A 26,090-nucleotide genomic window follows, 5' to 3' on the forward strand; every position below is an offset into this window, starting at 1 on the left:
ACCAATGTCAAATGTCTCCTGTCCTTCTTTTGGCATAGCCAGACAACATGTAGATGTAACTGAAAAACTTTGCAATTACAGAAAGCTTTATATTTTCATTGCTGCTGAAATTTTATCAAATTTTCATCAAAATTCTTACACTTTCCACAAATATTGACCATGAAGTATAATATTGTACCAGTAAATTCCTGGGCACATAACATTAATTTAAACATACGCCACTAACTCAACAAAATCAATTTTTGATTTATTTGTCTTTAACATTAACTAGATAATACTTTAAGTATACCTGGTTTCCATTTTATTTTATTCAGAGTAACTTTCTTACTCAAATTGAAAACATTTCCTAACAGTGTGTTTTTTCAGTAATATAGACTTCAGGTTGCAATATTCTGAATAACATTTGGGAAAGATTTAAAATTTGAATGTAGGAAAATCTTTAGATAAAAGTTTATAACACACTGATCAATAATTTGGCATATTATATAGACACAATTTTGCAGAATGCATTAAATAATTAGCTATATAAACTAGCAATATTTATTTTTAATATCTGCAATAAACTATTGAACGTGGCTAAAAATAATACTTTGCATTTCAAAAGTGCTTCTCATCTTCAAAGTGCTTAGCAAAATTAATTAATACACCATTTTAAATTAAGGGTTAATTTCTGCATTGACTTATGCTCCATAAATCCCCACTGACTTCACCTGGATTACATGGAGTAGAAATCAGCAATGAATTTGGCCCTATGTCTAAAAAAGTTTCATAATCTTTTACAAATGTCCTAGTTCTAAAACAAAGAGGATCTGATACCTTTTGCAGTAAGTTTTACTTTGACTGTTTTTACAAAAGCTTGTTTCTTTTCATAATATGCAGCCTCATTCACAAATGTTGGGTATACTGTAGAATCCCCTTCATAATTAATGGTCTCTCCATCAATAGTTAAAAATATAGGATCCCCATTGTTCAGTGGCTGCCAGTCTTGATCCTTATAGGAAATTAGATTATAGATTATGTTAGAAAATAGATTATATCTTCACTTTCATATTTTTTTACAACTTTCATATAAGAGTCTTAAGTTTATTATGCATAGTTATACTACTCTGTACAGTTTATGGCCAAAACTTTCAAAGCACCACTGATTTGGGATGCCTGACCTTAGGCAGCTTGGGCCTGATTTTTAAAAGTGCTGAGCACTTGAAATAAATGGGAACTATGAATGCTCAGCAACTCTGAAAATCAGGACCAAGGTTTCTCAAAGGTTTGGCTCCCAAAATTTGAAGTACCTGTTGAGAATGAAAGTATACCATACTTTCTTTTAGTTTTTGTTCAAAACTGAGTTTAGAACTTCCCAAATCAATTACTGAAATACTGTAAACCATTAGCTATAAAACTTATATGAATGGTTCTAAAACAAACCATTGGTGGGTTTGACATAATTGTAAATATCTTGTTTGATGATATACCATATACTATACCGTAAACCAAAAATCAAAGGGAATACCTATAAAAATGTTGTAAATGAAGAATGATAGATTTTACCTGCAGGCTAGGGTGAATAACAGCAGTAATTTCACCATTTTTATTCCTGGGATAATCTACTTTTTCCATTATTTTGTAAATTTCAATTGTACATGGTGGAAATTCCTTTCCTAGAAAGGATAAATATATTTTTAAATGTCATGTCAGCAAATTCCCAGTTAAATAGTACACATAATTTACTATTTTATTTAGAATGGCTGAAGTCATTAATTTGTATCTGTTCATAGTTTATCAGTTAGTAATTAACTCAAGTAACATGAATATGTCTAGCTCCAGATTTCCTAGCCCATGAAGGCCAGGTTGCTGAAAGACGACCCAATTGCTTAACGTTGCATAAAAATCTGGATCTAAATTTGAACAGTATTGTTGAAATCAGGGATCTCAATCACTGCATACACAATAATAAATTTGTTTTGTAGATGAGGAATTCATAAAATCTGACAGCATTATTTAATAGTTAGGGAATTATACTGATGAGAATGCATGCAATTCTTGTTTTCTGACACAATAATGGGGAATTCTTAGATGGCAATGATGTATAGCTATGTCACTGCTTCAAGAATAAACTGACCATCAGCAGTCAAGCAAAAACTTTCCCAGTACAAAAATATTTTAATTTATAACAACTGTGTATTTGACTTTGTATAGGTGCATAACAAAAGTTTATTGACTCACATACAATAATTTGAGGTAAAGGTATACGTAAGAAATGGAAATGAATAAGCTTCTCATTATAAATATTCCTTATTTATATAGCACTCTCAGCGTACACTTACTATACAATAAGTTGTGAACTATCACTTTATAGCTATGACGTATCTTGTAGGATCAAGTTTCACCATAGTTCTAGATTCTCAAGATTCAATAAAAAAGGGCAAAAGTCATTAATAACAGAAGTTCTTAAGGCTTAAGTCCAATTCTCAGTTCCAACATTCTTATATAATTATTCATCATGCTGTAATTCAGTATGAGTAAAATAAATTGTAAATAATTTATTAAAGACTTTATGAATGAACTTACTATTAATGCTACAATAATAATACAAAATATGAGTTCCATTTGTTTCATTGCAAAATGCTGTAGCTTCATTTATTTAAAAAAATCTACTCTTTTGCAATGAGTTACTAGCCTAGAATAGGAGTGTTCATGCTTGCATGATTTACAATACCTTCATTAAAAATGTGCACAAAATCAAGGCCATGTTTGATAATCTTTCTCATTTTGTCCAAAATATCAGCTCTAAGAACTCCTTGGGGCTGAGGCCCAACTTCCACACCTGTGTACAAATGAGGGAGATATTGATAGACATATTGTATGTCATATGTTTAAAATGCACACTAAAAATATACATGCCTGTGTGTGTGTCTGTGCTTACTGTTTTAGAATTACCAGTTTAATTAACATTGGAGGCAAAATAATGCAATATTTCTCTAACGTTATCCTGTCTATTGCAGTATAAATGAACAGGTTAGCCACTTCAGTTCAGACACAATTTCTCTTTCCTTTATCCCACCATCCCTTTTCTGGTTAACAACCAACATTGCATCCTAGTTTTATTTATGAGAAATAAATACCTCTTCTGAGTTCAACATCAGTACTGCTGATAATCAAACAACATAATTTACTTTCTATCCTAAAATATTATAAATATCTCCAATAAAATAGTATTCTTACAAAAAGTGGATTGATTGAGTGTAAAAAAAAAGGGGGACACTTTAGGATGCAGAATGGATAATTTATTTACCAAATCAAGCCCATACGATTACGAAGCAGGCAGATGAAGCTCATCATAGCAATTTGTTTAACGTAAAGAAACAACTTAGAAAGAAAAATATCTGGAGACAGGCATCTATTTTAATAATTTCTGGGGATTGGAAAGTGGTCTCAACATTCATATTTACCAACAGGGTGTTTTGCTATAGATCGAGTTGTTGCATATTTCAAATTAGGATGTTCAATCAGGAAAACGGGACAGCATTCTGGGGCCAAAGCATTCTGTGAAGATTTGTCAAAAAAAGTCTTTGTTATTCAAATATTAAAAATTTTGTGCTACAAAAGACTACTGATGCTGAAGTGATTTACACAATGTCTTCAATATGTTGCTTTTATTTCATGGTCCTAAAATAAGTAGGACATCTTTAGAAAACATACAAAGCTATATTTGTTGGTCTGCTTTCTCTTAGCTCATGTCAGGCATGCTCCACTGAACTTTGCTGCACACTAATATAAATGAACACAGTTCCAGTGTTAATTTACCCAGAATCAATTTGCTTTAGGGCAGATTTCAAATATTTTCCTTCTAGCTAGGGTTAGATTCTCTTATGAGACACATGCAGTGAGTTAGCCCAGTTCTTTTATATGTCTTGGCAGAAAGCCTTCCTATCCATTCCCTTCTAGATTACTGCCTATCATTTCTACATTTTGATTAGCAGTATGCCAATCCTCATATACTCTTACACATAAACTGACCACATCTTTGAACAGTATATAAACAGATGGATGGGACACAATGAAGACTAAATATCATATGTCAAAGTATATGAAATATTTTGCAGTATATGAATTAAGGGGGGGAGGGTTTCAAAATGTACCATATTGACCTAACTTTGCTCCCATTAAAGACAATAGGAGGCTTACCATTCACTTCAGTAAGATAACAGGCCAACATGGAGCACTTTTGAAAATCCCACCCTAAATGTGTATCACTTGCAATACCAACAAGATTAAACATTTCTAGCACTTATTAGTACTGCAGCCAATGTATATCAGGGTTTCTTTTGTCATAGCCTTATTCCATAAATTTTTCAAGTCTGCATTTTAAATAACTAATGTCTTACAAAATTTTGCATTCAGCCTACATTTTTTCCCAGCTTTATGACAGACTAGTTTAAAAGCAGACCCAACGATCTTTACGTTTTTATTAATTTTGCTGCGTGTGTTTTTTGCTACTGGCCCCACATTTGTCTTATTAACAGATTAATTTATTTACTAGTTCTGTCTATATCAATTGTGATCATGACAGGTTGGAATCAGTACTAACCAGTATTAGACCCAATTTAATAATTCTTTGTGATAGTAAATGTCCCATTCTATAATTAGTTTTAATATTCTTTACCAAACATTTTAGCAAATTAAAACAAAACAGCATAAATGTATTTAAATAAAGGCACAAAGTTGATATACAGTAATATGTTTCAAATACAAATCTACATGTATTCTTATACTTTATTAAAAATTAGTTTTTACCTTAATATAATGAAACATCTGGATTGTAAAGTTATTCCTGGAGTTTTCAAGAATAAGAGTGCCACCCATGTTAGAAGTTGTGTTGTGAAGGTCAAATATAAGGTCATAGGCATCATCACTATCTTTTGGACCAAATACATGATTGATTTCCTGAGCCCTTCTCACTTCATATGGAATATCTTCTATCATTTTCCTGCTGTTAATATTAGTACAAAGAAATTAATTAACCAATTCTATAGCTTTGCTGTCAACAAAAATTAGAGTATCTTTTTCATTTGATTTTTCCATAACTGATTAGAATTGATATACCATATACAACTACCCTATCAAACTGTTTGACCTATAAAGGTTGTGCTGGAACTCAACAAGTATTAATACTAGTAGGCAATATGTCTTGCCACTGCCTCTATCAGTATTTTGCAAGATTTCTCACCTAATCTAAAATGGTATTTTACATTACTTCTGCTTTACTTCTTTGCATTCGCTCCCAGTTCAAAATGGTTGAAATGCTCCCTCTGTACAGAAAGGCAGCACAAGATTTATGCACCATGTAAAGTCATTTCTAGGGCCTAATCCAACATCTGTTGAACACAGAAGTCTTTCAGGAGTTAGTTCATGCCCTTAGACCTGGGTCTTGATCTATAATGTCTTTCATGGATTGTTTCCTTTTTGATCTACTTCTTACTTTTCATATTGTGACCAGATTCTTAAGATCCTTTGGTTTGGGTCCTCCTGCTCCACAAAGCAGATGATACTTATGGATTCCATCTCAAATTCTTTCCCTCAAGATTTTAGTAAATTCCATCTCAATGTCTTTAAGACTAAATCAAACTGTTCTTTTTAATATAGTTTACAGTTGTGAGATTTATAGTTGAATGTACTGTACTTTATTAATTTCATTGTAAAATGGCATCTGATATGATGTCATAGTCTATAATTTTATATCTTTGTGCTTTCATTTAATTGAAATTGAGAACTTCTTGGGATAAGGGAAAGATGTAAGTACTCTGGGTAAAATCTTGCCCTACTGAAGTCAATGAGAGCTATGTCATTGCCTCCAATGGGGCTGGAATATCACACTCTATTTTTGTAAAGCCATTGATAACTGTATGTCTCCACATCAGAAAAAAAAAGTATAATAGTCTTCTAAATATACTTACTAATGCTCTAGGCTTGAGTAATCTGTTGGGATTTACTGAGAAATATTAGTAAAGTTATACAAAAAATATTTTAGAAGAAATACTTTAAATTAGATAACCTGACAGTACATTTATTAAACCATTCCAGTTTCAAAGCAGGTGAAATAATAAACAGGAAGACAAAGCAGTTGTTCTAAATGCATAAGTATATGTATGCATAAACAGTTAAAAAGTTGGTGCAGACCTTTGTCTCTTGCCAAGTATTTACCTTATAAGTGCCACAACCAATAAAATAATTCTCTCTTAGATAAAATGCCAAATGAAAATGCATAGATGCATTGTAAAGACAAATATTTTATACAGCATGTATGATATAAATGGTCTTTGCTCGTATCCACCTTTCCCATCAGGACCTTTGTGTTGCATAATTATCTGTTGAGTGTGTAGATATATCATTCTTAAAAATGCTTGGTTCACCTACCAAAGTCCATTTCAACTGTTAACATCTTAAACACAGAGCTAACACAAAGTTCCATTAAAAATGTCATTTATCATTGTAAAATAAGCCTCTTAAATCAGAATAGTTACACTTTGTTTTAGATTATGTAAATCAAGAAATACAGTGTGATCGCTTAATTTATTGACAATTTTGTCTGTATAATTTTGCCATACTATGCATATTTCAAACTTGACTGTTTTCACATTTCATTCTACACTATATGTGACTGAAATTTAAAATACTCTCTATTTATATAACGTGTGTTCTTTCTCAGAGACGCTTGATATCATATTTATCTATATTTAAATAGCCAGTTGTTAAAACACAAAGCTATGTGGCTACCAGTACAGTGGCATTAACAACGGTCTGAAAGTTAAATTGCCCAAGGGGTTTATTTCAGGACCTGTGAGAAATGACACTGTCACTCAGAGTAATAGCAATACTTTAACTTTACATGAATACAGCAAATTCTTTATTGATTTTAAATATAGTCTAACTTCCTATGACAATTTGTCTCTTGTTGTACTAGCACTATTTAAACAGTGAATCAACTAAGTACATTCTATTTGGTCTTTCTGGGTTAAAGGTCAGTGAACGTTATCATGCGGTTGCACTGTCAAAAGATTAGTGGTGTTCATGTAAAAATTTTACCAATAAAATAATAAAAGAAGCTCCTGCTAACATTTAAGATAGAAAACTAAAAATACACAAGCACATAGTTATTCTTACCCAAGATTATCAGGATCAAAAACTCGGTTCAGGTCACAGTCAATATATCTAGTACATTTCTTCACAGCTCTTGGGTTAGTAATAAATGGTCTCACTTCCAGCCCTGTTCTTTGAATCTCAGCTCCATTCTCTTCCCAATGCTTGACCAAAAATACCCCTGATAACTCATTGCCATGAGTCCCTCCAAAGATAGCAACTCTTCGTACAGGAGCCTCATGAACGACATAACAGGAAGTCATTCTATTAAGCTGCTTTAATGATTGCTGCAATCAAAAAAGAAAATAATAGCAAAGTAAAACATTTGTTCCTAAGAAAGGATAGAAAATGTTTGACTTTTTATCTGTCTAGACCAGATGTTAACTGAAGTGTATTAACATTTCTCTAACAAGTCTTACCAGTTTTCTGTTGCAATACATGGGTGTTGCTAACCTGACACTCCTCCTTCCCAAGACCTGCCCTTCTTTGTACCATATTTGGATCATAATATGTATAAATCAGCTAAAAATACAGTCATATAGTTCAATCACTAACTCCTGTACTCAGTCTGTAATGTTATACAGTGTATAATCAAATACTATACTAATGAAAAACAGTATAATTTTTAATTTGTACTTTAAAATAATGTTCACATTCTACATTGAAAATCCACAGAATGCTAGCACTTCAGATTAAATGTATCAGGTATATTTGTGCATCACTTCATGTGTGTTTTATATTATATAGCCAGTACAATATGCAATAGAGAAATGGTTTAAAGTGAGCAAAAATACACAACAAAATATGAAGTTATGATTTCACATCTTAGGTATTGTGAGAGACATAATGCTGAAAGCTCATTACTGTCAACTACCAAAGAAGTGCGGGTATCAAAGTACAGCTGGTTTTCTTGAAGTGTGTTTATTGTTTATTGTTTGTGTATGTGTATGTAATTATATATATATATAATATGACAGTTTTATCATACTTAGCTAATGAACAGTGACTGCAGGAGGCTTAATTAAAAATTAAAATTCAATATATTCACATCAAAGTGTAATATTCTTGGCCCCAATGTTGCAATGGGATCTGTTAGCATGGACCTCTGTGCCAGTGCAGATTATCTAACCAGTGTTTTACATTTCTAACTTCTATGATTCTAATGATTCAAAAAAGAGATGGATGTAGCCAACATAAGATCAAATAGTTGTACTTGCCTCTCAAAATCTTCAGAGGTCAAGAACCTGCCTTTTTCCAACTTCAGAATTGTTCCATAATCCCAATACGTACACCATAACTACCATTCACAAAGGACATCCTGGCAATGTTTTATGGCCAGCACTATCCTGCAATCCCAAGCCGTTATATGAGGTCTTCTACAAGTCTAGACTAGCCTGAACACACCCTACGGTGAACATTTCACACATCCTTTCCTAAAGGCTTTTACCATATAGTAGTATAACTTGTAGAAAAAAAGGTCTCAGCAGGAAAAAACAGCTTTTTTATAGGCAAGAGTAATCTGTACTAATTGTAATTACAACTCTGTAATGACTCACTGCACACCACAGAGATACAAATGAACTCTACATTTCAAGCGTATAAAATATAATTGTTGTCAAGATTTGCTTTCTCTCTGTTAGAATTTATATAGGATTTATATTTCAATCATCCAGAAAAGATTTCACTGCTATGTGAGAGAGGTTTTATAAGCAAGATTTGATATGTTATAGATATAAGAAAAGAAAGCTGAACACAGGATTCATACATCTTGACTAAATCTACTGGCAGTGTACTCACATAATAAAACTTACACTTTAAATTTCAGCCTATGCATACTGATTTACTGAGCCTTGTAGTGAACTAATCTGGATAGACTGTGTTTATTCAGACACCTAATGGTATTATTTCTTCACTTTAGTAACTTGTCACATAGTTTAACGAAAGATAACTGTGGTAAATAATTTATTAAACAAACTAGAATAGTTATATTTTACACAAAAAGACTGTTTTGTACCATCCTTTGACCCCATTGCTTTTGGTCATGGTTCCAAAGCTATTACTTACACAGTGACTGAACAAATGACTCACACTTTGAAACTTGTTTAAAGAATTTAAACAGTGCAGCACTTTGAAAGTAAACTGTAAAATGCAAATACACAGTGCTAGTAAACACAGTTTCTCTTTTACTTTTGAATGTATAATAATGTTTATAATTCCTTGCAAGAGGTTGAGTGAAACACAGCAATTATTTATACACTTACCTCATTTAACATGCAAGAAGTTTGTCTCCTAAGAAGAGCTTTAATAGAAAAGATACAGTGCATTTTCAAACATGAGTTTAGGACTAAAGCCAAGGAAGCTTCTTTTATACCCTTAACGCAAGTTAACGTCCAAAGAATTTTTAACTCCTGGTTTCCCAGTACTAACTCTAGTGGATTTGTGGTCATAAATGAAAAAAAACATTTAAAGAGTTTTCATTCTTCTGAGTTAAGATGCTGACAACAATGTAATCCCTTATTACTGTGTTGTGCACCAACATCTATATTTGGTATCCCTGGAAAATTATTCAGGCACTTATTTTGTCTTCTTTAATATCATTTTAGGGTTGTTTTGTTTTGTTTTTGTGTTCTGTAATTATTGCTTTTTTATTTGTGCAGCAGTACAAAAGCCTTAAGAGCAGGGTTGGGAGGACTTTGAAAAGTTATTACTAATGATAATAAAGCTATTTAGTCTAAATAATTGTATAGAGGTTCCTCTGTGTATTTTCCCGCACAATGCTCTGTGTTGGAGTGACTGGCTGCCCTAAAGACTGAAAGCTGAACTTGACTGCCTCCAAAGAATATTACCATAGGGCTGCATCTACCACTGTAACAGACAGTTGCGCCTGAAAGCAAAATACTAGACGCAGCAAAATGTTAAGTAACTACTTGTATAGGTCAGTGCAGCCTGGTAGGAGTGGATATTTGCCAACTTGCTTAAGGCATCATTGTGCTTAGATCCACCCCTATCAGCACTACTTTAAAGACAGGAAAAGAGTGTTGCTCCACTTAAACAATAAGGGCTCCATCCCTAGGGGAGGAGAGTGACTCCTCTGCAATGCACACAACTCATGCCAGACTAGAAGCAATGGGCAGAACCCTGCTACTTTAGCTAGGATCCCCTGTGTGAACTAGTAATTACTGCAGTAGGCAGTGGATCTCCTACACTTAAATAAATTGATTACAATGAAGATGATAAGACTAATAATATCTGTAACTGTAAAGACTGGGCATGTTTCTCCTATCCAGATAACTGGGGCACCTGGACCTTTTCAGCCCCAAATAAATGAATCCTTTGTTTATATTTAATTGGTAGCCCCATTAAGTGCACTATACATCTTTTAAAGTTTTGTATGAAATACTATTTGTCAGACTATCTTCCAAAGCACCCAGAGCTTAGGCTAAGGGCAGTTCTAAAAAACACACACATCTACATTATTTTAGCTGGGTGTGATTGTTTTAATTGTGAGGTTCCCAGGTACTTTATTTCTTTTCACAATGTTTTTTCTTGCAGAGGTAAAAGCCTGCCCACAGCTAATGGCTGAAGAAAAAGCCACTCAGAGGATAAAGGGTGAAACCCAGCCCAGAGCTGATTGTTGAGGGGAAAGTCTGTCACAGGCTGGAGATTAGTGTATATAATATCAGTGTTCAGGAGGATTTATTGCATGTTTCTGTTGGAGTTCTGGCGCCCCCTAGGCACTATCCTGGGCAAGCACAGATGCAATAAAATCCAAAGGGAAATTACTTTATTCTTTTTGTGCAACCAATCTCCCTGCTTAGCTTGTGCTCTCCCCACGGGGCTGTGTGCCCCCTGTCATCTGTGCCTTACACAGCCCCGCACCCTCCACACACACATTCATCCTCTCAGAGTCTTCCCCCAGTCCCCAGCTGTGGAGAGAAGGAGCGAACACGGCGGAATGGAGGAGCGCTAGTCTGCGCTTTCCCGCCTTTCCCCCGCCTCGCGCTGAAGTAACCGCTTCTTCCAGCCGTTGATTTTTGGCGGGCTTGTTATCAGCCTTCCCTCAGACTCGTCCACTAGGTCTGGGCAGAGTTTCAGCCCAGCTGCTTAAACCCTGATCCTGGAGCTGGGTTTTCCCGCTTTCCTAAGCCCTGGGAAGGGTTTTACCCCAGTTTCTCCTCCGCTCCTTGTCCTGTCACGGGCTTGCCCCTCAGTCGTTAGCAGTGGACACGTTTTTACCTGAAAGTCACTGTAAAATCACACACAGCACAACAAGATCTGAGGCCATACAATTAAATTACAGGATTGTATGCTTTTTATTTTGTTTCATTTTACAAATCTCACACATTTATTTTCATTGATGGGTTATGGAACCACCAAAATGTGTTTGAAATACAAACTATTACAGATCTCAGGGCCAAATTCAGCCCTAATTTATGCATGTGCATCTGTCATTGATGTGCATGACATAAATTAGGTTATAAATTAGCTATATATATATATATACATATATATAAGTCTGTCTATTTTATGGATTAGGTAGTTGAGCTCTGATCCTACAAACATGCAAGACATTACCCAGATCATAGTTAAGCATGTATATGAGTATTTTCAGCATTTTATATGCTAAGAATCAGGACAAGTAATTAATGTATTTGTGGCTTTTTACTACTATTATTATTAATTTTGGTAATCATTTAGGGCTCCATCCTGCAAACACACAAGAATAATTTTTGCTGGATCAGCCCTGTACAATACAGCCAACTCCACCTAACATTGCTACCTGCCCAGGTTTTCCCAGGATCATGACTTTTTTGAGGTAGCTGTCCTGGGAAATCTGTAAGGGTACTCAGTAAACACTGCCAGCTGTCCAGTTTTATGGGTTGTTCAGTTTTATGGAAGTCCTCTTTTTTTTATACCTCAGATATGGCAACAGTAAATTCAAACATTAAAAAATGTTGAGTCAGGACCCTCAAAGTGACATTAGTTAAAAATAATAAGATTAAAAATAATAAATTTTGGGTTCTTTTTATTTTTCTTTAGATTTCTGAGGCTTTAAGGTATACAGAACTTGCTTCACTTTTTCAAGCTTTTCTCTGTATCCCGGGATAGAAACTTACTTTTATTTATTTATTTAATGAGAGCTATGATTCTCATGCATTCTCTTGATTCCAGTAGGTTAAGCTTCAATAAAAACACCCAGTATCTTAAGACTCACAATAAAATGAAGAAAGTTGGCAACACTGTTTATATAATACCACAATTAGATATCATTTTACAAAAGTTTTACAAGACTCATGTAACTATCACATCTAGAAATGAGCAAAATTTAATTATTCTGTTATAGTGATTTTATGTGCACAAATATGTGACACCGGGTCAGATGCGATTAAAGCCATTTTAAACATTTAAAGTGAAATGATAAAGATAGAATAGAAACTCAAACTGTGTGGTCTAGAAATAAAATACCATATGTGCATTCTAATTCACTGTTTTTACTTATAATACCGTCGTGGATTACTCAGAAAGGAAGCATGGCAAACAAAAATTCATTTATATCAAATGTGAATGTACTTTAAAAGTTAATTTCTGTTCATTCTTCCCACAGAATCTCCTGTTTATAATGATGGATTCTGGTCATATCAAATACCTGTTGCAAAAGGAAAGTGTTTAAAAGGTTTTGGGCCTATACAGTATTCTTTAGAACAGCAAATTTATCTCTTTCATTTTCACATCGTGTGCAATGGGTGCAGTGACACTATTTTTCATAAAATAGTTAAACCTTCAGTTCTTATTCATAACCACAAGGCATTCCATTTTGATAATTAACTTTTCAGGGTTTATTATAGCACCACACTTTATAACAATGTTAAAGTTATGGTTAAGTCATCACTTTCCTTTTAATTCCCTATTTTCAGGGACTTATACAAAATTACCCTTTGAATTGAAAGTTATAATGATTTGTTTTCAATTGAAAGGTGAAGATTTTTTAGAATGTTTAAATTTATCAAAAATAAACCTGGACAAAAATAGATGTAACTATGCAAAATATTTTCTTTACTTCAAAAATGTAATAACTGGGGCCCTGATCCTGAAAAGTCTTACTCATGTGGTATAATTTTATGCACATTAATGGTACCACAGAAATCTGTGAGACTACTCGCATAAATAAAGTTAAGAATGCGCCTAAATTGATATACATAAACTGTTACACAAATAATGAAGTGAAGCTGATGAAAAGCTGCGTGTACTTTAGTTATATTTATAATGTGAATTAGAGTTTTTTTTCTACAGGCAGATTTAACTGAAATATAACTTTCACATGGGGAATTTGGAATAGTGAATAAATTATTGTATATTTGGATATTGTGAAAGAAATGAAGAGAAATTTAAGTGACAGTTCATCTCGTAGCACAGCAGGTATCAATCACTTTTTATTACTGTACAATTTGAAAATCATTTTATCAATGTATTTACCCAATTCTGCAAACACTTCCTACTAAGCCAGACCCCAGTGCTCAAATAGAGTTCCACTAAATCTGTACCTTATTGGAGAGTTGAGGTCATAGTGGTAATGTTGAACTCAGTGGAACCATTCACAGAGTGAAGAGTTTAGCACATGTGCAAGTGTTTGCAGGACTGGGGTTTTAGATTGTAAACTCTTCAGTGCAAGGGCCTTGCCTTCATTACGAAGTACCACACTTTCAGGTGACATAAAATAAATAATAAAGATAATAAAAATGGATAGAAATGTTAATTAAGTAATTATCATTTACCCATTTTATGAATGGAAAATGTAGATTGTGTATCCCTTAGCCAGAAGGATTTTATGGCATTCCAACAGTATCTGATACAGTTATTTTAATTTATATTTAGGTTTTCTACCTGTACCACTGTTCAATCAGAAAAAAAGAACCAGACAGCCGCTCACTTCAAATCCACTTAAAAATGAGCCAAGTACGAGCACTGTGACTCATAGTTATAACTTTTCTGCTAGAACAACTGGTAAAATAAGATTTTTTTTAAAAAACAGCATTTAAGGCAGTTTTAATTTTATAATAACATTTTGTAAAAGTTTTAAGTCATCTTTATCTAGAGCTCACAAGCATACTTTAAGTTTTCTGTAGAAAAATTCATTTTGTGAGAGAAAAATATGTTCTACTCTTTTCTGTCCTGCAGCAAGTTTCTTTCTCCTCTGTATAATTAAGCCATTTTAATGTGTGCTTGCAGGGAAGTTGACTTTTTTCTGTTTTAGAGAATGAAGTAGCATGTTGGCATTTAAATGCCACTTGAAATGGTGACCTTTTGGTTTTGGGTGGTTTCAATAGAAATTCAAGGTCCATGTTACAGGATGGAACATTTATAGTGTGCTATTGTAGTCTTGTAAAAGAGAAATAATCTATCCTCAATACTGTGTTTTTAAAAGGCTCTGACATAGAATTCTCCCAGGATTATTTATTGTCATCATTGTTATCCCTACAATCACTGCTTAAAATAAAATTTTTTTTGTGCTTACTACAGACAGTTATAAAACTGGTAGCTTAAGCATCAGTTAGAAAAAAGCGTTAATTAAAACTCACTTTGAAAAAAGTTGTTTAATATCTGGACACAGAAGTGAAATGAAGACAGACACATGGATGGATTTTAAGTAGCAGGGTGAAACTTTTTATTTAACTTAAACACAGGAGAGGCGTGCTACCCACCCATCACCCTATTCTCATGTACCAGGCATTTTAAGTGGTTCCAGTGTGGGAGTTACAGGCTCCTATCAAATAACTCATAACTTGGGGCATGCTTTCATAGAATCATAGAATATTAGGGTTGGAAGAGACCTCAGGGGGTCGTCTAGTCTAATCCCCTGCTCAAAGCAGGACCAACACCAACTAAATCATCCCAGCCAAGGCTTTGTCAAGCCAGGCCTTAAAAGCCTCTAAGGATGGCCTCCACCACCTCCCCAGGTAACCCATTCCAGTGCTTCACCACCCTCCTAGTGAAATAGTGTTTCCTAATATCCAACCTATACCACGCCCACTGCAACTTGAGACCAGTGCTCCTTGTTCTGTCATCTTTCCTCGGTCAACTTCCCCCCCCGCCCCACGACTCATCTTGCTGAGTCCAGCCAATCCCCTCCATCAAGGGAACAGAGAGTGAAGAAGGGAGGGGACCTCCACCCACATGAGCCACAACATCTGACCCTATCCCATAAGCCCAATGCCCATTAGCAAAATCCCATGTCTTTTACCTCTGGGAACCCTTATTTTATCCTTTTAATGGCACTGGAAACCAGCTGCAAGTTGTGTTGAATTAGCAACTCCACCAAGTATCTCTGTTAGGTACTAAATGCATTTCTGCCTAATCTACTGTGGCTTGGAGGTACTACAAGGAAGGCTAAAAAGCTCTCTGTGCCTCTGGCAATTGATCCTTATAAGAAAAAATTCCTTCCTGACCCCAAATGGGCAATCGGTGAGACCTGCAGCATCTGTAAGGCTTGATTCCCCTTCTTAGTTCACGGTGGGTAGGGTGGGGCTACTGGAATGGAGCCAAAAGAGACTTCACATGGCCCATCCTCCCTGTTATATCCCTGGAGCTGGGGGATGTGAGCCAGTCAGTGTCCCTCCCCTCCAACTGGACAAGGGGTACCAAAGACTCCAGTAGGGCATGGGCACAGCAGAAGGTGCCTGGTGTCCTTCAGCAAGTATCTCCCTCCCTCACTGCTGGGACTGTCCCTTTCCCCACCAGCTCATCAAGTTCCCCCACCTGTTGAGGCAGGTGGGTGTGGGTGGCATTTGGTTTTTTATGTGCATAAAGCACACACATAAGTCTTTGCAGGAGAGGGCCTAAGTATATTTAGTACATACACGTATTTTCAATTTTTACCCATATGTCATCCTTTGTCTTTTAAGAATTAGGGTGGGAAGTTGCAAAGCCAGAGCTGGCTCAACTACAGAAAACAACAAACAGTGGGTATGTAAAACCAAACTTTTTTGCCTTCTAGTTTTCTTTTAGCGACTTACTCATTTAATTATTTTATAAAATACAATTCACATGTTTAACCTATAATCAGGCTGCTACTCTGTCATTCTAACATTTAAAATGTTTCTTTGAAAGCCAAATAGAACCTTCTATGGCTCCTTCCCTGTTGAAACAAAGCACATCAAAGCCGAATATATCAAATACTGGAAAGAACCTGAATATTTTGAGGTTGGTAACATTTAGAATTTCTTATTATCATTAAACAGAAAAATACTTATTCTCATGTGAAAGTAAATCTGATATTTCTTATTTTTTCATGTTCTTATAACATTCAAAAGAAACTTTCTGAGTCTCAGATAATTGCCATGCTTCCCAACCTATATTCTAGTTCTGAGCCAACATCCACTGAAATCAATGGCAATTTTTCCTTTGACTGTAGTGTACTTTGGATCAGGTGTAAAAGCCTAATCCTGCAGTCTTTACATAGGCAGCACTCTAATAATCAATGAAAATTTGCCTATCAGACAACTCTGAGCTGGTAATGTTGCTTATCTAATTTATCTTTTAACTAATAATTTATTTCTAATGGTATATTAGCCTCTTTGGGCATGATTATCAGGTATGTATACTGCAAATTTTGTATACTTTCAAACCAAATTTGCATTTTTATTTCAGTGGTTCCAATTCAGCAAAACATTGTTTATTTGCTGAATCAGGAACTACATAAATAAGTGCTTAGAAATGAAAGGTGATCAATAGAGAGCCAGTAGAACTTGAATAATTAAGAAGAATTCCAGAGTCCAATTTGTTTCTTCTAATTTCAGATGTGATTTCAAAAAATAATCTTCAGTTGCAAAATCTGGATTCTTTAATGCACCTTCCCATTTAAATTGGTAAATGGTACAAATAAACACAATTTGTTGTTAAAATCTCAAAACATATACTCTACACATGGAAGGGTCTGTTTCTGTCTCCATGCCATAGGTCATATCATGCCAAGAATTTTCAAGCAGAACTATTTAACCATGCTGAATTCTGCTTAAAATTTGGTGCTCTGATATAGTCTTATGTGACAAACTCCTACTGACTAAATTGGGAGATGTGGTTGTGAATGAGGGCAATTATTGCCCATTATTTATACGGAAAAAAGTTTAAGCAAACTTGAATCTTAACTGGAAACAGAGTAGCAGCCGTGTTAGTCCGTATTCGTAAAAAGAAAAGGAGTACTTGTGGCACCTTAGCGACTGTTCAAATTTGTTAGTCTCTAAGGTGCCACAAGTACTCCTTTTCTCTTAACTGGAAAGTCAGTATTGAGCCTTACTACAATCCAGGCAAGTGGTTGCTTGGGGCTATGCTCTTTCAGAGGCCACACACCCCATGGAAACATTCCTATCTGCAGAATAGTTATCTCTTTCTATTTCCAGCTGCAAGATCAGTGGGAGAGAAAGTATCTTTCTGACAAGACCTCCCTAACTTCACCTCCAGTGGCAGGACTGGAGGTGGAAGCAGTTAATTGGCTTTCTTTATGACGTGTAAGGTCCTGAAATATAACATTTATACACAGGCCAGTGTAAGGCCAGCCTTACAGCCAATTGTAGGAGGAATTTTTGAGTAGTGACCCTGGGATGAGGGTTCACAAAGAATTCTTTTCTATAATTTGGAGAAGTTGCATTTACAGTGTATTTAATTTGAGAAAATCATTTTAAGACCCTGATTCAGGAAAGCATCCCTGTTCAAGACACCAGTTAAGCACATGTTTAAAACCCATTGAAGTTAAGCACGTGTAAAATTAACCACATGCTTAATCACTATCCTGAATAAGGATGAAGTTAAGCACTTGTTTAAGTACTTTATCAGGGCTTAAAGAAATACAGAGTGTTTTTTTAAAAAGGTCACAGAATAATCTATGGAATGCACTTATATACATTTTGAATATGCAGGTCAATATTTCAGAATATGCAGGTCAATATTTCAGTACTGTGATATTGAACCATATATAATGGTTTCTTCTGCAGAGCAGAAGAAAAGAATACCAATGCTAAAGTTTGGAACAGAAATGAGCATATGTCACCAAGTAACAGAACCAATATGATATCTGATAGTGGAATCATTCGAAAGTTTGAGAATATCTCAAATAGTCTGAGAACTGTTGAGCAGCGCAAACTACCTGACCATCATAAGGCATCACAGTATATTGAGACAACTGTAACAGGACAAATATATTCATCCAAAGCACAATGGCCAGTTATATCCAGCACCACATCAAGAAGCCTACAGGATCATAGTCCATCATATACATTTAAACAAAATAAAGTTAATGAAAAACAATTTGATCATGTTCCAGAAGACAAAATGATTCAGGTAAAATTTTGGGGAGTAGGAAGGGGAAGAAATTACAGGCCTCAGGACATTTCCCAAGAAAATAATAAGGGGACAGATGCCTGTTGGGGGAGGAAAAGTTGTTTGAGGAAAGATGAAGCCACCATGAATTCTAGCTTTGGGAGGCATCCATGAATTCAACTTTGGGAGGCCTTAGAATTAAGATTTTCATATTAAAATAACCTAAAATTTCCAAACATTCACAATTACCACTACGCCCTATGATCACACACACCCCCTGGTCAGCCTCCTGCTCAGAGTCCTGGCCTTTTCTTAGAATTGTCCCAGGAAATTTTGTTGAAATGTTGGCAGCAACATTTTTGAATTGTGTTAATAGAATAGAATAGATTTTAATCTATTCTTCTGTTCTTTAAACCTCTATTTACTTTTGGTGCATCCCTCACTCTTGCATTTATTTTTTATTTTTCCTAAATGCAATTTCCCTATCAAAAATAGCACAAATTTAGACTAAGCAATGTTTCCATTGCTTATGTTTTTAACATAAAACATAAAACATCATCCTACCTAAAGATATAACTTTCTTTTTCTCTGTACCCCCATGCCATGCTCAGCATTCACAAATGAATGATAATTATCTATTTGGTCAATGTTGACTTACATGATAGTACAGTATAAACCAGAAACAGAATAAGCTGTTCATTATTTATTAGATTTATTTGTGTATGCTTTAGACAACTGCTAGTCATGACTTTGTTTCTATCTGCTACTCAGTATGAAATAGGCGCAGCACAAATTTGTGTGTTTCAAGCATGTTTATATTATTTCTTTGTCTTGCCAGCAACTGTTTTCTACTTGACTGGACTCAAATCAGTGGTCTGGTGCATATCCATGGGATTTTGTCAAGTCCTACTTGTTCTCTCCAATTAGTGCGGATTTTGGGACTTGTGTTCTGAAGTCATTTAGACACGTTAGAAAGTCCAATTCCTAAATAAAATCTTCATTTTATTAAATGCCTTTTGTATAGGTGTGGGTATGAAGGAGGATTGTGTGACCATTGTTTTGAATAGGGGTGCTTATTTATTTGAACAGAAACAGTAGTCTGTTGTGTGACTTTTGTGATTTCATAAAACAAGTTATACTGGAAGTGGTTTATTGATGCTTTATTAATCTAAATAAATTAAATAATGTGTTTATTTTAAATACTGGATAATTAACATAAGAACAATGTGTAACTATCTATCTGACTTTAAAGACTGTAAAGGTCTCTATTTAACCTGAGTTCTCATCTTTCTCTGAAAGAAAGTTCCAGCATATCAATTAAAAGTTAAAGAAAAAGACAATTCTCTCCGAATTATAAGTGCAGTCATTGAAAGTATGAAGCATTGGAGCCAGTATACTTATAAAACTGCACTATTATTTGAAGTGTTAGGTATGTATAGTAGTTTATGCTATAGTTAAGAATATTGGTGGGTCAGTCCCACAAAGACAATGCAGTTTTTACAGTAGAGTGACAATAGTCAAAATATTTAAAGTACCAGTTCTCAAATGTTGATTAATATTTGACCCATTTTCCTTTTAATATTGATATAAGCCTCCAATTAATTTCATATCTGGACAATTGTCTATATATCAAAGGTGACCAAAATATGAGCATGGCAAAATGAAAAGTATCACCCTACAATATTTAAACTTTCCCCATCTTAATATTTCTACTATTGTCTTGATTTCTGTTATAATATTTTCTAGCCAAGGTTCAAGGGCAGTATAAAATGAATTGTGCTAATTTAATCTGGGGTTTAGGCTGATAAAAATAGGTGTGGAGTTTCCAAGGGATGAAAACTCTATTCAGGATTTTGTAGCACTGTGCAAAGCAGCCACAACTCCACTTACAGGTGGGTAGAAAGGTAAAGGTATAGAGGACAGCACATCACCAAAAGTGAGCTGGCTGAAAAAGGGAGATGGCCATGGTGACTAGAGAGTCTGCTGATATAGCTCTCTGAAGAAGTTCCTTTTGGTAGAGTTCTCATTGAATCATAGAATATCAGGGTTGGAAGGGACTTCAGGAGGTCATCTAGTCCAACACCCTGCTCAAAGCAGGACCAATCCCCAACTAAATCATCCCAGCCAGGGCTTTGTCAAGCCTGACTTTAAAAACTTCTAAGGAAGGAAATTCCACCACCTCCCTAGGTAACGCATTCCAGTGTTTCACCACCCTCCTAGTAAAAAGTTTTTCCTAATATCCAACCTAAACCTCCCCCACTGCAACTTGAGGCCATTAGTCCTTGTTCCGTCATCTGCTACCACTGAGAACAGTCTAGATCCATCCTCTTTGGAACTCCCTTTCAGGTAATTGAAAGCAGCTATCAAACCCCCCTCATTCTTCTCTTTCACAGACTAAACAATCCCAGTTCCCTCAGCCTCTCCTCATAAGTCATGTGTTCCAGTCCCCTAATCATTTTTGTTGCCCTCCACTGGACGTTTTCCAATTTTTCCACATCCTTCTTGTAGTGTGGGGCCCAAAACTGGACACAGTACTCCAGATGAGGCCTCACCAATGTTGAATAGAGGGGAACTGTCATGTCCCTCGATCTGCTGGCAATGCCCCTACTTATACATCCCAAAATGCCATTGGCCTTCTTGGCAACAAGGGCACACTGTTGACTTATATCCAGCTTCTCATCCACTGTGACTCCTAGGTCCTTTTCTACAGAACTGCTGCCTAGCCATTCAGTCCCTAGTCTGTAGCGGTGCATGGGATTCTTCCGTCCTAAGTGCAGGACTCTGCACTTGTCCTTGTTGAACCTCATCAAATTTCTTTTGGCCCAATCCTCTAATTTGTCTAGGGCCCTCTCTATCCTATCCCTACCCTCCAACGTATCTACCTCTCCTCCCAGTTTAGTGTCATCTGCAAACTTGCTGAGGGTGCAATCCACGCCATCCTCCAGATCATTAATGAAGATATTGAACAAAACCGGCCCCAGGACTGACCCTTGGGGCACTCCACTTGATATCGGCTGCCAACTAGACATGGAGCCATTGATCACTACCCGTCGAGCCCGACAATCTAGCCAGCTTTCTATCCACCTTATAGTCCAATCATCCAGCCCATACTTCTTTAACTTACTGGCAAGAATACTGTGGGAGACTGTGTCAAAAGCTTTGCTAAAGTCAAGGAACAACACGTCCACTGCTTTCCCCTCATCCACAGAGCCAGTTATCTTGTCATAGAAGGCAATTAGATTAGTCAGGCATGGCTTGCCCTTGGCGAATCCATGCTGACTGTTCCTGATCACTTTCCTCTCCTCTAAGTGCTTCAGAATTGATTCCTTGAGGACCTGCTCCATGATTTTTCCGGGGACTGAGGTGAGGCTGACTGGCCTGTAGTTCCCAAGATCCTCCTCCTCCCCTTTTTTAAAGATGGGCACTATTTTAGCATTTTTCCAGTCATCCGGGACCTCCCCCGATCGCCATGAGTTATGGGATGTAATACAAATTAAAACTGTCTCCCTCATTTGAAGGAACCTTTACACACAGCAGAGGTGAAAACACTACATGATCCCAAAGGGATGAATTTCCCTCCAGCCACAACAGGTTTAGCTGACACAAAAAAGTCCTCTTTACATCTTTCTGTGGCTGATTTGATTAACTGTGCCCACTATCTAAAACCTGTCTGTACTTAGAAAACTGGGGCAGAATTTTAGTGGTGAAGCCTGGAACTTTGTCTATAAAATCTGAATTCTTTGATAAAAGGATGAGCACAACCTAAATTCTTCATATACCCGAGAGACTAATCCACACTGTATAAAAAGCCATCACAACATCAGTTAAGAGTGTAGTAGCAGGCTTTCTTTCTATTTTTCAGGATTATTACATTTTTAAAAGAATTAAAATAATTAAAGCTTGAGACATTATTGAAACTAAGAAACAGAAAGAAAATTTGCATTGAAAAATCCAGCTAACAAGGGTACCAGAGTTCTGCAATAACTTTTTAATAGCATTAACCTGGGAATCAGTCCAAACCTGGAGTTCTTCTGAATATGAATTATTTTTACAACCTATTTCACTTTTGACTTTTATTGAGGTTACCTAAAAACAGAATTTGACAAAGGAAGCTAGAGATGCCCAATTGTTTTAAGAGTTGGGGTGGCTGGGAATACCAAATGTAACATGAATTCATGGACTCTTTTACATTGGAAATGTTGGTTACAAATTTTAATGGTTTAGAAGTGATTTGCATATATGAGTAAGTACAGCTTTAAGAAAACTGGTTGTCTCGTGCACCAGTACCTAGGGAGCTAATCAGTTTATAATCATTCTTACGAAAAGTACAGTTTTTCACCTACTTCACAGAGACAAAATATGTGAATTTACTATTAGTGTGCCATATATAGCCCTTAATTTGCAGTAGAATTCCCACTGATGTCAGTGGAAACTGTGCTAGTTAGAAGACTGACATCAGTATGTTGCTTAGTATTTTTGTCTATTGAATATTAATGTCACTTAATATTTGTAGATCACAGGCTTTAATAGTGCTCTCCTGTTTACATCCTGGTTTACTTCTTGACATATTGTTTAGGCACACTTGATTCTGCAGTCACACCTGGAGCATATGGAGCAAAAAGTTTTGTCTTGAGAGATGGAAAGGAGAGTCTGCCATGTGTATTTTATGAAATTGTAAGTATTTTCTGTGTTTATACAGAATACACTATATGTGGTGCAGTTAGGAGGCTAATAACATGTATTCTGTTAACACTAACTTCTAATGTATAAAAGAAAGTTAAAAGCTGTATTGTTCACTTTCCATACAAACTGCTTCTTGGGTCTGCGGCAGTAAATACAGTTGCATTTCAGGCAAGCCCAAATCCCTGTTTTGCCAAAACTTGTTGAGAAATGTTTGTACAAGTGTCTTGGGGCTTTCTCGGATCAAATTAAATTTGAGAAGAGTTTGTTTAGCTTGTGGAAAACTGGATTGGGATTTTGGAGGGAAACATCTATATAGCAGAGAAGTTATGGGGCAAAGTTAATTCTTTTTCAAGGTGTGCTCTGCATATTTTTATTTGTAGTTTACACACACCAACCCCTTGGTGCTACTGAGCTTTTGCAGCCCTCTAGAAAAGGTGTACCTGTCTGGATGGCATGAACATGCCTTCATAGCACTGACCATTCAGAAATGAGGCTATAAAAGGGCCATGCAGTTCTGGGCTTACATAATTGCCTATTATCTGTGGCAGTGGTTCTCAAAGTTTTATATGGGTGACCCCTTTCACACAGCAAGCCTCTGAGTGTGACCCCCTTTATAAATTAAAACACTTATTTTTATATGTAACACTATTATAAATGCTTGAGGTGAAGTGGGGTTTGGGGGTGGAGGCTGACAGCTCACGACCCCCCATGTAATAACCTTGTGATTTCCTAAGGGGTCTTGACCCCCAGTTTGAGAACCCCTGATCTACGGCTAGCTGCAGATGTAGGAAAATCCTCTTTGTACCCAGAGGAGTTTTATTTATATAATTTGGCCAAAGTTCAATTCTTCTCACAAAGAACATATAACAGGAAGTTTTCTGTTACCTCAGTTTGTTGATTTTTTTTTATGATAATTTGTGCGTACCTCAGGATAGACTTGGGCCAAAGTTATTGTGAGTCTTTTGTCAGTGAGAACCCAGTATCTCCCCTTTCTGTTCACTGCTAAGACATCTTCTCATCTGACTTTGTGGCACTGCAGCTTCCCTCAGAACATATTATTTTCCGCAGCTCCCTTCTTGTAATGGAACCACTTTTCCTAAGAGTTGTAGGGACAGCAATTGACAAAAGAAGAAGTTCTTGGGGTGTAGCTCCTGTGCAGCCATGCTGCCAGAGAGTGGTCAAAACCTGCAAGGGACTGTAGAGCTGATGTAGCCCGCAAACATTACCTAGCCTCCAGGAATCCCCAACTAACAGTATTATTCTTCAGACATTTTGAAGAGCTTAGTTCATGTCAGAAAAGGGAATTAATTTTAACCTTTTGATTATTATACTTTTGAAATAGGATCGGGAGCTTCCAAGACTAATTAGAGGTAGAGTCCACAGGTGCATGGGAAACTATGACACAAAAAGAAACATCTTCAAGTGTGTATCTGTAAGATCTGCAACTGTTGTAGAACAAAGAACTTTCCAAGAATTTGTTAAAACTTCAGATGTCGAGATGAGAGAATGTGTGAAAACAATGAATGAAGTTTAAAGTAATGTTTATTTAAGCAGTAATTTAAAGATGAGATCACACTCCTGTTGATCAATTAGCATAAAGGCTGCACATCTTGAGTATTTACAAAAGCTCATATTAAAAGTATTCTTTTATTAAATACTTGAAAGCACAATTATAGTATGTGTTATGTAAAAATTAAAATAAAATTGTTCTGGTTTGTTTCTACCATTATATTTCTTTGTTCACTGTGCTAGATTTTTTGTTGTGTGGTTTGATAGATTTTACTGAAGGAATATGATCAAAATACAGGCAGTCCTCAGACTTACGACACAACTGGTTCCTTACAATTGCATTGTAAATTGGAACTCGGAACCTCAATCTACTCCACTGTGAGACTGAGCGTCGTAAACTCAAAACCTATAGTCATAAGTCAAATCAGGGTGTCCATGTAGAAGCATCATAACGGCAGTTCTTCGTAACTCGAATGTCATAAAGTCGAGGACTGCCTGTATTACATTTTGGTGACAAATACATGAATTTATACAGACGCTCAACTTTTAGCTAAACTCATGTGCCCTGAATGTAAACAATGAATGGATTTCGCAGTGTTATCATGGAAAGTGGAGGGAGCATCCCATTCATAGCACAGTTTCCCACCCCTTTTGTCTAACATTGAGGGTACAGTTGTAAGGCCCATAGAAGGCTGAACTGGGAGATGTCCATCCCCCTTCCACCAACCCCACAGACAATCCACTGAAGAGTTAAAAATTTAGTCTTAACCCTTTAAGGGGAAAAGAGTAGGGGAGAATTACGGGGAGCAGGAGAGAGTGCAGAAGTATAGGGCTTCTCCATAGATGGTCTTAGCTTGTAAAGGATCTCAAAATGTCTGAGAGTATAGGGCTGAATCCACTGCCCACTCTGAGGGGAACCCGTTCACCCAAATTATTTACTGGATCCTCATACCATTTTCATCCGCTTGGGCCTTGCCTGTTGGTTTCTCCATGAGAGGAGGCAGTCTAGCCTCATTTCAGAAATTTACTGAGAATTATATGGTCAGTCAGTGCAAGTGTAAGTAACTGGAGCAAAATAAGGCACTAATTCCATCATTAACCTAAATGGCTTAGAAAAATCAGATAATCAATTCTAAGTGAGTTTATTGTTGCTTTTCAGTACGTTTGTTCCAAGAAATTATTTTGTACTTATATATGGTCAATATTTTGAAATAATTCATTTTAAGAATAAATGTTTTTTAAAAATTGATTTTCATTGCTGATAAACATATATTATATGTAGATCCATATTCTGACTGGCTCTGAACACTCGATGAAAAATCACCTCTGAGCAGAAAGTCAGCGCACAGCCTGTGCACTACTGTAGTATTACTTAAGTCTTCAAAATAGGCATCTGTCATAAAAGTTGCAGCCAGCATTGAAACTGGGCTGCAGAAGTTGCCTCCCTTTTTGGC

General features: G+C 35.9%; 2 protein-coding genes across 5 annotated transcripts; one reads left to right on the forward strand and one right to left on the reverse strand.

The window, feature by feature from the left end:
• Positions 1–226: 226 nt before the first annotated feature.
• ASPA (aspartoacylase) lies at positions 227–9,499 on the reverse strand. 4 transcript variants are annotated; one of them, XM_084651231.1, is made up of 7 exons: positions 9,396–9,499; positions 7,159–7,421; positions 4,792–4,987; positions 3,447–3,540; positions 2,714–2,821; positions 1,546–1,655; positions 227–991 (listed from the first exon to the last, which is right to left on the reverse strand). In XM_084651231.1, the coding sequence occupies exons 1-7, from the start codon at positions 9,456–9,458 to the stop codon at positions 794–796; spliced, it is 1,032 nt and encodes a 343-aa protein (XP_084507357.1). In that variant the 5' UTR covers positions 9,459–9,499; the 3' UTR covers positions 227–793. The 4 variants fall into 4 exon arrangements, with proteins under 4 accessions (XP_084507357.1, XP_084507360.1, XP_084507359.1 ...); XM_084651234.1 differs by lacking the exon at positions 9,396–9,499 and adding an exon at positions 8,946–8,963; XM_084651233.1 differs by lacking the exon at positions 9,396–9,499 and adding an exon at positions 8,352–8,462.
• A 4,009-nt stretch (positions 9,500–13,508) lies between these two features.
• SPATA22 (spermatogenesis associated 22) lies at positions 13,509–24,661 on the forward strand (the record flags this gene model as incomplete). The annotated part of the gene is made up of 7 exons (XM_084651164.1): positions 13,509–13,551; positions 14,008–14,136; positions 16,035–16,095; positions 18,120–18,465; positions 19,744–19,873; positions 23,021–23,118; positions 24,470–24,661. The coding sequence occupies 7 exons, from the start codon at positions 13,509–13,511 to the stop codon at positions 24,659–24,661; spliced, it is 999 nt and encodes a 332-aa protein (XP_084507290.1).
• Between the last annotated feature and the right edge of the window lie 1,429 nt (positions 24,662–26,090).

Source organism: Lepidochelys olivacea (genome assembly GCF_965140295.1).
Source record: "Lepidochelys olivacea isolate rLepOli2 genome assembly, chromosome: 17".
NCBI lineage: Eukaryota > Metazoa > Chordata > Testudines > Cheloniidae > Lepidochelys > Lepidochelys olivacea.

Excerpts from the sequence above, each read along its gene's own strand:
- ASPA (XM_084651231.1), bottom strand. The coding sequence starts at position 9,458 with ATGCACTGTATCTTTTCTATTAAAGCTCTTCTTAGGAGACAAACTTCT. Across the intron at positions 7,422-9,395 it reads CTTCTTGCATGTTAAATGAG|CAATCATTAAAGCAGCTTAA; the intron begins GTAAGTGTATAA and ends TTTTGATTGCAG. Across the intron at positions 992-1,545 it reads TTATTCACCCTAGCCTGCAG|GATCAAGACTGGCAGCCACT; the intron begins GTAAAATCTATC and ends ATTTCCTATAAG.